At 45.9% G+C, this 14,278-nt stretch overlaps 3 protein-coding genes across 4 annotated transcripts in view; 1 reads left to right on the top strand and 2 right to left on the bottom strand.

Moving 5' to 3' along the window:
* Window positions 1-570: 570 nt before the first annotated feature.
* Window positions 571-8,246, top strand: tap2a (transporter associated with antigen processing, subunit type a). 2 transcript variants are annotated; one of them, XM_061254040.1, is made up of 12 exons: window positions 571-688; window positions 916-1,464; window positions 1,573-1,687; window positions 2,177-2,307; window positions 2,470-2,675; window positions 3,197-3,394; window positions 3,858-3,986; window positions 4,394-4,582; window positions 5,172-5,345; window positions 5,910-6,069; window positions 6,976-7,112; window positions 7,480-8,246. In XM_061254040.1, exons 2-12 carry the CDS (start codon window positions 927-929, stop codon window positions 7,714-7,716), a joined length of 2,214 nt encoding a protein of 737 aa, XP_061110024.1. In that variant the 5' UTR covers window positions 571-688; window positions 916-926; the 3' UTR covers window positions 7,717-8,246. The 2 variants fall into 2 exon arrangements, with proteins under 2 accessions (XP_061110024.1, XP_061110025.1); XM_061254041.1 differs by lacking the exons at window positions 571-688; window positions 5,910-6,069; window positions 6,976-7,112; window positions 7,480-8,246 and adding an exon at window positions 5,450-5,774 and having other exon boundaries at window positions 699-1,464; window positions 5,172-5,397.
* Window positions 8,247-8,637: 391 nt separating this feature from the next.
* On the bottom strand, window positions 8,638-12,504 carry psmb9a (proteasome 20S subunit beta 9a). Its single transcript, XM_061254525.1, has 6 exons — window positions 12,268-12,504; window positions 11,554-11,621; window positions 11,148-11,279; window positions 10,436-10,565; window positions 9,804-9,945; window positions 8,638-9,386 (listed from the first exon to the last, which is right to left on the bottom strand). The coding sequence occupies exons 1-6, from the start codon at window positions 12,316-12,318 to the stop codon at window positions 9,253-9,255; spliced, it is 657 nt and encodes a 218-aa protein (XP_061110509.1). The 5' UTR covers window positions 12,319-12,504; the 3' UTR covers window positions 8,638-9,252.
* Window positions 12,505-13,450: 946 nt separating this feature from the next.
* psmb12 (proteasome 20S subunit beta 12) overlaps window positions 13,451-14,278 on the bottom strand; it is a 4,759-nt gene continuing 3,931 nt past the window's right edge. Inside the window, exon 6 of the mRNA XM_061254033.1 lies at window positions 13,451-13,729. Within this exon, the coding sequence (XP_061110017.1) occupies window positions 13,602-13,729 (128 nt within the window). The 3' untranslated portion in view covers window positions 13,451-13,601. The remainder of the gene's footprint in view (window positions 13,730-14,278) is intronic.

Below are 14,278 nucleotides of genomic sequence, written 5' to 3'. Positions count from 1 at the left end.
AATAATAATAATAATAATAATAATAATAATATGGATTGCAGCACAAAGTGCTTTACAGTAGACAGACAAAGCATGTGTAAAATAACACTTTATGATAACAGTAAAACAGATTTAAAGTAACATTTAGCACAGAGTGGACAATTTAGTTGAAATATAAATAATGGAAAAATAAAACAGAATAAAAACAGACATTGTAATACGTAACAAAGCACGTGAAAAATTAACACTTGCAGAAAACTGTTACAGAAAACTGTTTCTTCAAGCATTTGTTCCATTTAAAAGCCAATGTAAAAATATGAGTCTTTTAAGAATAAACATAAAACATAACATAAACATAAAAGGCCCACTTTTTTGTGTTTTGGCTTTGTGTATTTAGACTGGTGGCCTCAGCACCTCAGCGTTGCAAAATGCCTTCATTGGCGCCGTCTTGTGGACTACTATGATACCGAAAGCAAATAATTACAGTATTGATAAATAACCTATACGACCATTCTACATATTTCGCTTTAATTTAAAATGGCCATTCTTGTAAATCTATTTTCTGAGAAAGCGACCTTTGTATTTAATATTTATATATATATTCTCCATTCGTAAAAAGCCTATAGCCTACTACGAAGTAGAAACTGGAATTCCCCTGCAAATCGAAAGCTTTTTACACTGAAGCCTGCAAAAGTGGTGACCCAGTAAGGTAAGTGTGAGCGTGTGGGTGGCTTAAGTCTCCAATTAGCAACATTATTTCGCCTACTTATCTTGAAATTTAATTTTCAAGAGTGATGTTTCATATCAATGGATGATACTCTGAAATAATGATTTCATCTAATGCAGTTAGACTGATTTGTTATGTTGTGCTATAGTAGTGCATCCGAACTGTCCGCCTGCAGCCAGCTTTGTCAATATTGCCGTTCTTTTTACCAGCTCTGAGTGTGATGATGGAAAGCACGAAGATCTTCGCGGCGGCAATATGCCTGGATCTGGCCGTCTGTAGTGCGTTGCACTACGTAGCGAAATTTGGGCTACCGCCGTCGCTAAGCCCCAGCGGTTGGCAGAGCCTGGCGCAGATATGGATGCTGGCGGGGCTCAGGTGGGCGCTTGTCCGCTTGTTCTGCGTGGTGTTGACAAAATCAGGGAGCAAGGCGGTGCTTCACCGCTGTGTGACGGCGATATGTCTGCTCGGACCGGTGTACGAAAGCGGGTTGTTGGCGCTGTTCGAGAAACACCCGGAGCACTGGAGCGGGTCGCTCTCGAGTCCGGGGAAAACTCTCATAGCCGCGACTGCCACGGCTATCGCCAGCCTCTTTTGGGAGGTGAATTTTCCGGACAGTCGCGGAGATGCCTGTGGAATGTCCAACGGAACAGAGAGAAAGCAACGAGCCAGGGCGCTGTTCATGAGGGTCATCCGCTACTCCATACCCGACGCACTATTTCTGTGCGGCGCTTTTGTCTTCCTCGCTTTTGCTGTCATTTGTGAGTACTGGTTACCTCTTAAGTTTATTTACAGAGAAAAAGGAAGTGTATTATAAATAGAACACCTGGGTCTAAAATGTATATAAACAAGCAGTTGTTCATGTACAGGTGAGATGTTCATCCCATTTTACACGGGGAAAGTGATTGACATTCTGGGATCTCACTATCAGCCAACCAGCTTCGTGACGGCTATCTTCTACATGGGACTCTTCTCAATGGGCAGGTCGGTGTAGAACAGTGGATTTCAAACTTTTAGTGAAGAATGCCACACACATTATAATTATGTTATTAGTGATATTTGCCCCATATTGCACATAGGTTACACCAGGCTGTGAAATGATCATCAAGCAGATGTAGGCTCATTTACAGTCCCCTCCAACAGCAAGGCCAATTCCTTTGGTTTTGCAATATACTGAATACATTTGAGGCTGAGATTAAAATATGAACACAAGACAAGAGTTACATTCACACCAGGTGAACCATGTAGGAATTACCCCAGGTCAGGTGTTTTCAACTGCTTCCTTCGTGCTGGTATAGAGAGCTTACATATTGCATGCTTGATTGAATGCTTTGGATTGCCTTTGGAGTCTGTTTGTCAACATGAGGACCAGAGTTAGTGCAAATGAAAGTCATGAAAGTGCATGCGTGCATGTCCATGTGAGTGTGTGTGCCTGCGTGGGGGCGTGCTTATATACATGTGTTTGTTCCACAGCTCCGTAGGTGCAGGTCTCAGGGGAGGCCTTTTCATGTGTAGCTTATCCAGGCTGAATAAAAGAGTGCGTGTCATGCTCTTCCAGGCCCTTGTTAAACAGGAGATCGGATTCTTCGAGGTCACCAAAACAGGTGAGGATGGAGAACTAAAACACAAGATGAATTAGGCTAGCACCTTTCTTCACATAACCTCAAGGCACTTCATTATGTGGGAGGGAAGTCAACGGAACCACCACCATTGTGTGATACGCGGCAGCCATTTTTCACCAGATCACCCCCTCTTTCTCTCTGCAGGGGATCTCACGTCCCGCCTCGCCACTGACACCACCCTGATGAGCCAGTCGGTGGCCATGAACGTGAACATTCTCCTGCGCAGCCTCATAAACATGGTGGGCGTTCTGGTCCTCATGGTCAGTCTGTCCTGGAAGCTCACTCTGGTCACCTTCATCGAGTTCCCTCTCATCGCCATCTCCCAAAAGATCTACAACAACCGCTACGAGGTGAACCAGGCGCAAGCTTTTACCCTTTAAGGTCACATATGTGAGGATTTTTGGAATGTTTTTTTCAAAATGACAGTTACATCAGCATTAGATTAGTTGAGAACATTGTAATCACATATTTGTCTTGAAACTTGAGGGGTTAGCAATGAGTTGCTGTGATCTTGCTTTCTAAGGGTACAAGTGGTTCCACTTTATGACAGGGGTGTGGCTACAGTGTTGCTTCCCAAAAGGGTTGTCTTCTCACCATGGAGAGACCCGCTGCCCACACAGGAGAGAAATGTGCCTTTTCCTGCCACAAATTGACGGATAATCGTGAATTAAGTATTAAGTAGCTGAAAAGTGCAAACCTCCAACGCAGACCCCCCCGTCCCCAAACACCCTGGTCGTGTACCCAGCAGCCCCACACTCAGATACAGAGTAACACCGCCCTCCTGGTCTGCCCACCCTTTAAACTCAAATGCCAACCCCAGGATGACATTCTGCTCAGGCCTCTGCTTTATGAAGTATTTCTTGTGGCTCAGAAACTGTCCAAGGAGGTGCAGGACTCCATTGCGCGGGCGAATGACACGGCGGGTGAGTGCGTGGCGGGCATCAGGACCGTGCGGAGTTTCAACACGGAGAGGAGTGAGGCGCGTCGCTACGACGAAAGAATCATGGTCACCCACGACCTCAAGACCCGCAGAGACACCGTGAGGGCTGTCTACCTGCTTTTCCGCAGGGTACGTGTTCAAAGGGTGTGGTCACAGCTGGTCCTTGTTAAAAAGAGGACACTCTGGCCTTTAGTCACATGGTGCAATATGGGTTTAGACATTGCATTTTATCCCTCCCAACGCAACCATTGAGTCCCCAACACAATTATTGAGTCCCCAACCAAACCCAGTCCCTATTCCCAACCCAACCCTTGAGTCCTCAATACAACCCGTAAGTCCCCAAACCTAGCCCTTCAGTCCCCAACATAACCCTTCAGTCCAATGTATCACTTCAGTCCACAACGCAACTCATGGGACATACAGGGCAGTTTAGTTGTTTTTGTTTCTTAAGTGAGTGGTATTTTACAGACATAACTCACCTCTCGAGTCTGAAATGAAACCTGCACAGGACCAGGCTTGGGGACCCCTGTCACCGCTGCCTGGGCCAGGTTGTTGAGACGAGACTGACGTGAGCTTTGCTGTGTCTCTACAGCTGGTGACTCTGGCCGTTCAGTTTCTGATGCTGTACTATGGCCGCCAGCTCATCAAAAGGGGTGAGATGAGCACGGGGAACCTGGTCTCCTTCATCCTTTACCAGGAAAACATGGGCTCCTACGTTAGGGTGAGTTCAGTTCACTTTTAAGACACACAGTAACTGTCACAGTAACATGAAGAGTAGTTTTTTTTGTTATGTCAAAATTCCAAGGCAGCATTGTAGAACTCTGTTGCTTTCGATGAGTGAAGAACACTCTAATCACATATTTGTGATTTTACACCTTAAACCTTAAAGGGGCCACAGCTCCTGTGCTTTTCTGTCTTCATCATTCCTCCTCTTGTCTTATGAATGAGGTGTTTTCTTCACTCTGGGGCATTTATTTTGGTGATGACAATGTTCCCCTGTATTGTTCTGTGAGTACATGCAGTTGCGTTTTGGTTGAATAGCTACTGCTTCTCCTTTCTCATGCTCTCTGTTGGTTTCGCCGTCTGCCTCTGCCCCTGCCTCTGCCTCTGCCTCTGCCTCTGTCATAGATGCTAGTCTACATTTGCGGCAACATGCTGAATTCAGTGGGCGCGGCCGCCAAGGTGTTTGAGTACCTGGACAGGGAGCCACAGGTGAGCACGGAGGGGGAGCTCCAGCTGGAGACCCTGCGGGGACATGTCCAGTTCCAGGACCTCACCTTCTCCTACCCCACCCGCCCCGACTGCCCCGCCCTCCAGGTATTCAACCAGCCTGAAGATTCAACTTCTGCTCTAATTACATTGCAACCATTTGGCAGACGTGCTTATCCAGAGCGATGGTCAATAAAGTGCAAAACCGTAAGCAGGGATCATCAAATCACGGTCCTCAAGGTCCAAGAACTGCTGGTTTTCCACCCTCAGATGTGAAGACCGTCTGGCCAATCAGAAGCAGTAATTGTTCAGCTAATTACCTGGGAGAAAAGAAAACCAGGGCCAGATGTGGATTGGGGTCCAGATTTGATGATAGCTGCCAGAGAGGGAGTTCTAGTTCTAGTAGTGCTAGTAGTGACCACAAAGATACAAACTTGAACCCTCATAGATGAATCCGATAACAAAGCATTTAAACTGTTTTGAGAACTATATCTAAGAACTAAGACCCTCAGAATAGTAGATAACAAATGGCTAATTAGAAATTACAGGAGGGGAGGGGAAAGGTGCATCATCAATCTTCCTAATTAAAAGGAACCTATGAGAATATGTGTGTTATGCTCACTGAATTGTCTCTGAAAGACTTTGAGGTCTAAATCTTTGACCGTGTGTGTGTGCGCTGTGCCATGTTTGGTTTCAGGGCTTCTCTCTGGAGATGAAGCCGGGTCACATGACCGCCCTGGTGGGGGCCTCAGGTGGAGGGAAGAGCACCTGTGTGAGTCTGCTGGAGAGATTCTACCAGCCGCAGGAAGGAGAGATCCTGTTGGACGGGCAGCCACTGCATCGCTACCAGCACAAGTACCTGCACAGCAAGGTAACGCATGTGTCCAACACCGGTGTAGCAGCACAAGTACCTGCACAGCAAGGTAACGCATGTGTCCAACACCGGTGTAGCAGCACAAGTACCTGCACAGCAAGGTAACGCATGTGTCCAACACCGGTGTAGCAAGGTGTTGTCTACAACTGCTGCGCACACAAACAAGAGAGCAGTCCTTCATTTTAACTGGGTGTCAGGTGGATTATGCATGTACTTATTGTTTTTTGGGGCAGGTGTGTTCATGGGTGTTGTAACTGAGTCCTGTTTTGGGACAGGTGTCTTGGTGGGCATTGTAACAGAGTCCTGTTTTGGAACAGGTGTTTTGGAGGACATTATAACAGAGTCCTGTTTTTGGGATGGGTGTGTTGGTAGCAGAGTCCTGTTTTAGGGCAGGTGTGTTGGTGGGCATTGTACCAGAGTCCTGTTTTGGGGCAGGTGTGTTGGTGGGCATTGTAACAGAGTCCTGTTTTGGGGCATGTGTGTTGGTGGGCATTGTACCAGAGTCCTGTTTTGGGGCAGGTGTGTTGGTGGGTGTGGTAACAGAGTCCTGTTTTGGGGCAGGTGGCGATGGTGGGGCAGGAGCCTGTGCTGTTCTCTGGCTCCATCAGGGACAACATTGCCTACGGCCTGACAGAATGCCCCCTGGAGAGGGTGCAGGAAGCTGCCCGCAAGGCAAACGCCCACGGCTTCATCAGCAAACTGGAGCACGGCTACGACACAGGTATAAATACATGTCATTACATGTCAAGCTGACGCTTTTATCCGAAGTGACTTACAGTTGATCAGACTAAGCAGGAGACAATCCTCCCCTGGAGCAATGCAGGGTTAAGGGCCACCCGGGATCAAACCACTGACCTTGTCATGTACCTTAACCACTACACTACAGGCCCTCCTTATACACATGCGCACACACGTGCACACACGACCGTGTGTGTTGTAATGGGCAGGGTAAACTGTGGTGTGTATTTATGCAACTCCGTCCTGTGTTTGTGTGTGTGTAAGAGATGGTTAGAATTCATGAGACCCAAGTTCTCTGAGTTTCACACCACAAATCATGTAAGAAATCAGGGGCATGATGGCCGAAAGCACTACGACATGGAGTTTGCATAATGGCTCACTTCCTGTTAGCCATTAGCTTTGTTAGCTAAATAGCATTGAGATAAAGGGGGCAAATAATCACATTTTGTCTGAAGATCTGAAGCCATTCATTGTATTGCAATTATCTAGTCAAGCTCAGACTGAAGACACACCTCTTCAAGCTGCACCTCTCCCTATCCCTCCCTACCTCCCTGTGAACCTTAACTGTTGTCTGTACCTGTGTGATGGGCGGCCTGTAGCGTAGTGGTTAAGGTAAAGGACTGGGACCTGCAAGGTCAGTGGTTCAATCCCCTGTGTAACCACAATAAGATCGGCACAGCGGTTGGGCCCTTGAGCAAGGCCCTTAACCCTGCATTGTCTGGATTGTCTCCTGCTTAGTCTAATCAACTGTATGTCGCTCTGGATAAGAGCGTCTGCCAAATGCCATTAATGTAATGTAATGTAGAGGAAATCAGGAAGGGGGGAAATAATTTTTCACAGCACCAGATTGTATATGTGCGTTTTATACGGTTTTATAAATGTGTACCAGATGTCGGTGAGCGGGGCAGTCAGCTGTCTGGGGGACAGAAGCAGCGTATTGCCATCGCCAGAGCTCTGATCCGACAGCCACAGGTCCTCATCCTGGACGAGGTCACCAGCAGCCTGGACACAGAGAGTGAACACATGGTGAGCGCCAATCGCACCCATCCCGCCACAGACCTGCTAAAGCGATCACAGAGAGCGGTCACATGGTGTGGGCCAATCGCACCCATCCCGCCACAGACCCGCTAAAACGATCACAGAGCCGTCACATGGTGAGCGCCAATCACATCCATCCCGCCTCAGACCCGCTAAAGCGATCACAGAGAGCGGTCACATGGTGTGGGCCAATCACACCCATCCCTCCTCAGACCCGCTAAAGCGATCACAGAAGGCGCTTCCACAAGCTGTGAAAAATTTATAGATTTATAAAATTATACACCCTGTTCCCACCTCACCATGTTTCCAAAATTGTCATGTGGTTGTCATAGTTATGGTGCTTTCTGTTTTTCAGATCCAGCAGGCATTGGCCAGCTGCCCCTCCCAGACCCTGCTGGTGATTGCTCATAGGCTGAAGACAGTGGAAAAGGCGGATCAGATCGTAGTGATTGACCAGGGGCAGGTGCTGGAGCAAGGCACGCACCAGGAGCTGATGGATAAGAAGGGGAACTACTACAAACTGAGGGAGAGGCTGTTCTCCGAAAATAACTCCAGCGGTTCGGCTGACCACAGCAAACCACCGAGCCAGTGAGGTGTTAGTCATCAGCCAACTCGGTGTGCGGCGCAAAAACGAAAGTCTAAAAAGCTTGGTTTCGTTTTGAACGGTGTACCTGTGGTACGGAATCCGATCACCTTTCCCGCAAGAGACCGCCAGCTTCCCCTTAAGACTGTTTGCAACGTTGAAGTCGCAGAAACCAATATTGCACAGATCTCTGTGTAAAGGGCAATTTGTGGTTGAGATGTTAACGGGTGTAACATTTTGCTGCATCTAACACCGCAAAAATATGAGAGGCCCTCAAATCTCAAATCTCAGCAAAACTACTGTGTCTGGATGGATAGGTGGTATTCTGGACAAATAAAAATGTCTTTTAATTTCATTTTTGGGGGAACTACCCCTTTAAGAAATTGCATCGTTCTCATGTTAACCTTTGGATCAGTTAAGCTTTGAGCATTAGGGACCTGTTGTCAGATGCTTTTTTTTCCCTCTGTTTTCTCTTTATTTTCATTCACTGTGTGTGGTATATTTTACTATTCTATCAATAAAATATTTATCTACTTTGATTATGGTCCACTCATCCTTTGTGTCAATTGAAGAGAGATAAAAATACTATGGGACATGGAACATCAAATCTGGCCCTCAAATCAGAATCCAGCCCCGGACTTATTTTCTCCCAGGTAATTAATGGGCAGCAGTTTTTGGCTCTTGAGGACCATGACTTGATCGCTGGTATAGGACAATGATGGTTAACACCTTCCAGAAATCGAATCCTAATTCTGGATTCAGTGAAGTAATTAATTAATCACAGTCTTCAATCAAGACCTTGTGTAAGTAGACTCAGGCTTCTTAGTGCTGGGCGAGAGCAAGAATATGAACTCACACTGGCCCCTTTTCAGCCAAGATCGCACACCCCTGATCTACAGAAATAAGTGGAGTAATGACAAATGCAGCCACTGAGAAGACAAACACATTTTTTAATTTGAAGTCTCTATTAATGTCAGTGTCATCACTCCAAATAACAGTGCAACTGTTGATGAGAATATCTGGGATATGTTTACTCCTGAAAGGCCCATCCACACTATAAGGATAACTATAACGATAACTATAAATACGTTGTTTAAAAAATTGATTGTGGATTCAAGTGGAGTCCACACCAACTATAACGACAACGACAGTGAAGAATGATTTTTCCAGCTGCATGAACAATAAAACACTGAGAGACAATCAACATCCAACTGAATTTACAGGGTGTCACGTGCAAAATGGCAGATTATTTACGGAATGTTATCGTCTAGCAATGTCACACTGTTAGCATTATAGGTACAGCTCTTAGTGTGGCTGGGCCTTAGCATAGTGTAATGATCTCCATGGGCATGTTATTCACTTGTTTACTTCACAGTATGTCAATAATAGTAACAGAGGAACTACTTTCTTATTGGCAAGCAAACATGTACAAATGTGAAAGGGACTGAATTCAAAATTTGAATGTATATAAAATCACATTCATGAATGCCACTTCCAGACGTAGTTTCACTGCATGAAATGAGATGCCTCCATTCCAGTGTTCTCCTATGCATCAGGGTCATGGAATGTTGGGAGCTGACTTCCCAGGATGCACTTCTCCTCGACCCCTTTGCTGTCAATCGTAACGAGGTAGGCCACGCCCCCACTTGACCCATCTCTCTTCATGGCTAGGGCGAGAGCTGGTAAGAGAGTGAGAGAGAGACAAAAACGGTCAACACACCCAACGAGACAAGAAAAATGGTGACAAAAACAACAGTCAGATCACCCAATGAGCCAAGACAGTAAACAGTAAATTTGTGAATTTGAAATAGAGTACTTGAACACAAAGTAACACTTTTAGACTTAAGATCACATAAGACTGAAGTCGTAAAGTTCTGTTAGAAAAATATTAGTTATGAAGTATACTTTTTTCTACTGCCAGGGAGAGAATCTACACGACTGTGTAAAGTGCGCCAAAATGAAATACCAGCCACAGGCACTGGGGCACTGGAATGGTCATGATTCAATACCCGACTGAGTCACCACACTGGGACCCTGGCATGATTATGATTCGATACCAGACCGAACGAGTCCCTACACTGAAACTAATGACTCACTGTTGATGACAAACTGCTGGGACTCCTCCTTGCTCATGCCTGGCTTGTACTCTGCGTCGACAAACCCGTAGATGTAGAAACTTCCGGAGCCGCCCACTGCAAAGGGCTGCCGGGACAAGAGCCCGTTTAGAGTGGCAAACACCTGAGAGTGAGAGAGAGAGGGAGGGAGAGCGGGAGGGAGAGAGAGAGGAGGAGACAGAGAGAGGAGGAGACAGAGAGGAGGAGACAGAGAGCGGGAGGGAGAGAGTGAGAGAGGGGAGAGAGGGGGGGAAAGAGAAAGAGGGAGAGAGAAAGAGGGAGATAGAGAGATAGAGGGAAGGAGGAAGAGAGGGGAGAACGAGAAAGAAAGGGAGAGTCAGAGAGATAGAGAGAGGGGGAGAGAGAGAGGGAGAGAAGAAAAGGGGAGTCACAGAGAGATAGAGGGGGAGAGAGAGGAAGAGGGAGAGAGGGAGAGGGAGAGATTGGGAGAGAGAGAGGGAGAGAAGAAAAGGGGAGTCACAGAGAGATAGAGGGGGAGAGAGAGGAAGAGGGAGAGAGGGAGAGGGAGAGGGAGAGATTTGTTTATCGCATTAGAAATGAGAAATGGACGCAGAACACAATACTTCATTAAGGCCTTAATATTCCTCAGAGACCTGTCCTCCCTGTCGCCTGTCCCAGCCTGCGACGATCAGATGTGCAGACAGCTCCTCCTTGTACTTATAGGAGATGTTCCTCACTAACGTGGCAGCCGAGCGAACCAGAGGGTCCTGTCCCACCTCTACACTGCAGAGACGGAGAGAGCCAGTTAACCTCGCTGTGCCAGACACAACAAGCAGGCGCATTTAGCACTTAACCCTTTGAAGAGTCATTTTTTACCGAGTGTACGTCACATATTTCTGATCTTGCTGGGTGGACGCTTCTATCCAGGTAACCAAGGCTGCACATTACCCGGGCAGGTGCTTATGGCAACAACCATTTACATTTACATTTTAGTCATTTGCCAGAGGCTTTTAATTCAAAGCGACTTACAAGTGCATAGGTTCTTCCACAAGTTAAAGCATCACATCCATAACTAGGGAAATACATATGAAGTGCTGTTCTAAACATATAGTCATTATAAGTGCCAATTTTTTTTTATTTTTTTTTTGGGGGGGTTAGACAAGGAGGATAGGGATATCAGAAAGGGGGGGGCAGGGGAAATCAGGAGGGAGGACTAAGGTAGAGTTTGAAAAGGTGTGTTTTTAGTCTGCATCAAAATAGGGGGAGGGATTCTGCTGTCCTGACAAGGTAATGTGCAATCAGATGGAGTTGAGACTCATCTCACCTCATCCGTACCTCAGAGCATTGCGTGCCCACGCTGCCTACCTGTGCACCTCCAGCTGGTAGTTGACGATCTCCGCGATAGTCTGGGCGTCGGCAGCGGAGCCCGAGAGAGCGCAGTAGATCTTGTCGTGGAGGGGAGAGAGCTTGTTCATCACCTTGTTCACCACAGACTCCCTGGGAGACAAGCGGGAGGTGGACGTCAATACAGCAACACACAGACTTACATTACATTACGTTACATTGCACTGCGTTGAGTTGCATTGCAATCTCTGTCCCGCAATATCTTGTTCAGAGTGACGAGCAGCAGTGGAGAGCGTCAGGCCTACTCTCGGGAATACAAATATGCAGCAGAAAGAGATACAAATCGGATTTTTATTGATGTGCACGCTATTTCAATAAACCAATCAAATCACAGTGTGTTCGTTCAAAAAAAAAAAAAAGTACAAACCCAGCTGAGACCCTGGAGTCAGACCCTAACACCACTCCGCCCTCAAATTCGATGGCGATGATGGTCGTCTGAAAGCAGATGTGGGAAGAATATACATTACATTACATTATTGGCATTTGGCAGACGCTCTTATCCAGAGCGACGTACAGTTAATTAGATTAAGCAGGAGACAATCATCCCCTGGAGCAATGCAGGGTTAAGGGCCTTGCTCAAGGGCCCAACGGCTGTGCGGATCTTGTGGCTACACCGGGGTTAGAACCACCGAACTTGCGTGTCCCAGTCATTTACCTTAACCACTTTTAAAAGTGTACATTTAAAAGTGTCCTCCGCCAGAGGCCGCTCGTCGAAGAAGAGCTAGCTGAACCAAGAATCGTCCCTTTATTTTTGGTTAATATTACCAAAACCCAAACAACACGAAATGTTCAAAAGGCATCTAAACGTAGCTCGGGCGTAGAAGTTGAATTTTGACAGATGCCCGCTTTTGATTAATTCATAGGCTACTTGCTCTCCATCATTTTTTTTTATTCAGAAACAGCAAACTATTGAAATGTTTCGGAAATTATTATAAGGATTGTTAGCTATAGTACGACGTCTCGTGGTAGTCATACCCGCTCATGAAATTAGTTCGTGTGCGAATAGGCTACCTTGTGTTCATTCCAGTGCATTTCTAGGCTGTTGTATTCTAGTTGACGAAAGTAAAATATATCCACTCACCCCCATCTTGAGTCCTTTCGAGCCAGAATCGCTGATTGTACCGCCCTGCATTTTGCAACTTTGTTATTTCTGTGTTACAATAGTTTAAATGATAAGTTATTTGGGTATATTTTGGTTTTAGATCAGTAAGAGCAGAAATGTCGTCGAAGGACCGTCCCTCACATCGCTTTCGCTTTCGCAGACTGCGCGCAGATGCGAAACACCCGACGGCGTCTCCTGAGCGCCCCTCGGAAAGAAGCGACGCATCTGTGAGCACAGCCTGTGCTGTATTCATGTGTAGCTACAGGTAGGTATACTCCATATTTGAGTCAACTGATACACACGCTACGTAGTTCGTTAATTCATTTACACAATAATAAAATATTACGTTTAGCATATCATCACACACGTTTGCATATTAGCAATGGAACACACAAATACTGACTGCACGCCACAGAACATTGCAGAGAGAGAGAGAGAGAGAGAGAGATAGATAGAGAGAGATGGTTGATACTTTAAACCCGTCATGACTATTAACAACTTTTGTTTGGTTTTTTTGGGTTTTTTTACAGAAAAACGTTCTGAGAGATGGTTTAGAGGAAGTGTTTTTAATGTCAATGTATTACAATGAATGAGGAACCTCTCCACTTCAGAAGGATGTCTGTTGCTTAATCCAGTTTCAGTTGCCTACTTCCACCTTACACCGACGGCTCTTAATGTCTGTTGTAAAGTACGCTTATTTTAATGTTGAGAAGTTTCCCTAGGGTACAGGCATATTTCAGTACATGTGTCATTACCACCAATGAGTCCTTTCCCTTGCTTTAAACCTCTGAGTGCTGTGCATGGCCATTCATTCATAACAATGTCCTGACTGCATCTGGTTGCTGAAGTCATCTATGGGCAGATCAGGCAAATAATCAATTAGGATGGTAGGTTAATTTATCAATCTATAACACAGATCGCTTCAGTGACACCCACGCCTCTCGATTCAGTCATGCAAATAAGTGTGTTTAACATGTCCACTTCCCCCAGAAGTAACAACCATTATATTACCTGACCAATAACATGATATTATCTGGCAGCTGGCAAAATGATGCTGAAAAATCACAAAAAACATGCCTTTTGCCCTGCAACAAGTGGATGCTGAATAAACAAGTTCTCAGCATCCAGACTTCACTTTTGCGATTGCACAAGATGCAAATGGTGTCTTTCAACATTTTATTTTAACAGTGTCATTATTCTTTTATTTTAAAACAAAGATGCAGCCTTCTCCAAACACACCTCCAGCCTCAGCGGAAGGTGGACACACCTTGCAAAAATCTCATTTCATTGGTGGGTTTTTTTAATGACAAGCATTATATGCGATTGAAGAAGGGCAGTTTGTTGCCAGGGATCAGCTGTCTCTCGGCGCCCGACTCCGTTACCACGGCGAGGTGGACCACTCCGCCACTCACGTTGTCCCGGTCCATCGCTAGTGTGATGGCTGAGAGAGAGAGAGGGAGAGATAGAGAGAACAAGAGATTGAGAGAGGAAGAGAGAGAGTGAGAGAGAGAAAGAGTGTGAAAGAGATAGGGAGAGAGCAAGAGAAAGGAGAGAGAGCAAAGGAGAGCACAACAGAGAAAGGGAGATTAAGAGATAGAGCAAGATAGTGTGAGAGATAGAGAGAGAGAAGGAGAGAGGGAGAGTGAGCGAGAGAGAGGAGAGAGTGAGGGAGGAGAGACGGGAACGGGGAGGAGAGAAGAAGGGTTAACAACCCCACTCACAGCACAATATTTTTCAGCCGGATTAGCCACCCAACAAGTACAGCATAACCACTGCACAGATAAACAACATGTTCAATATGCCACCTGTTTAATTTGAATAATAATTTCACCTCTTTTTCTCCTCTTACTTTATAACTGTTTGAATATAATGCTTTGGCAATATTTACTCATTGTGGTACATGCCAAGAAAGCATATTGAATAGAGAAAAGGGTGAGAGAGATCATACACTTTGGGAGTGGGGAAGGGAGAGGTTATATTATAGAGCTTG

The sequence above is a fragment of the Conger conger genome, chromosome 9 (assembly GCF_963514075.1).
Source record: "Conger conger chromosome 9, fConCon1.1, whole genome shotgun sequence".
NCBI lineage: Eukaryota > Metazoa > Chordata > Actinopteri > Anguilliformes > Congridae > Conger > Conger conger.
Note: the sequence above shows the minus strand (reverse complement) of the source record. Positions and strands in the feature narration are given on the sequence as shown.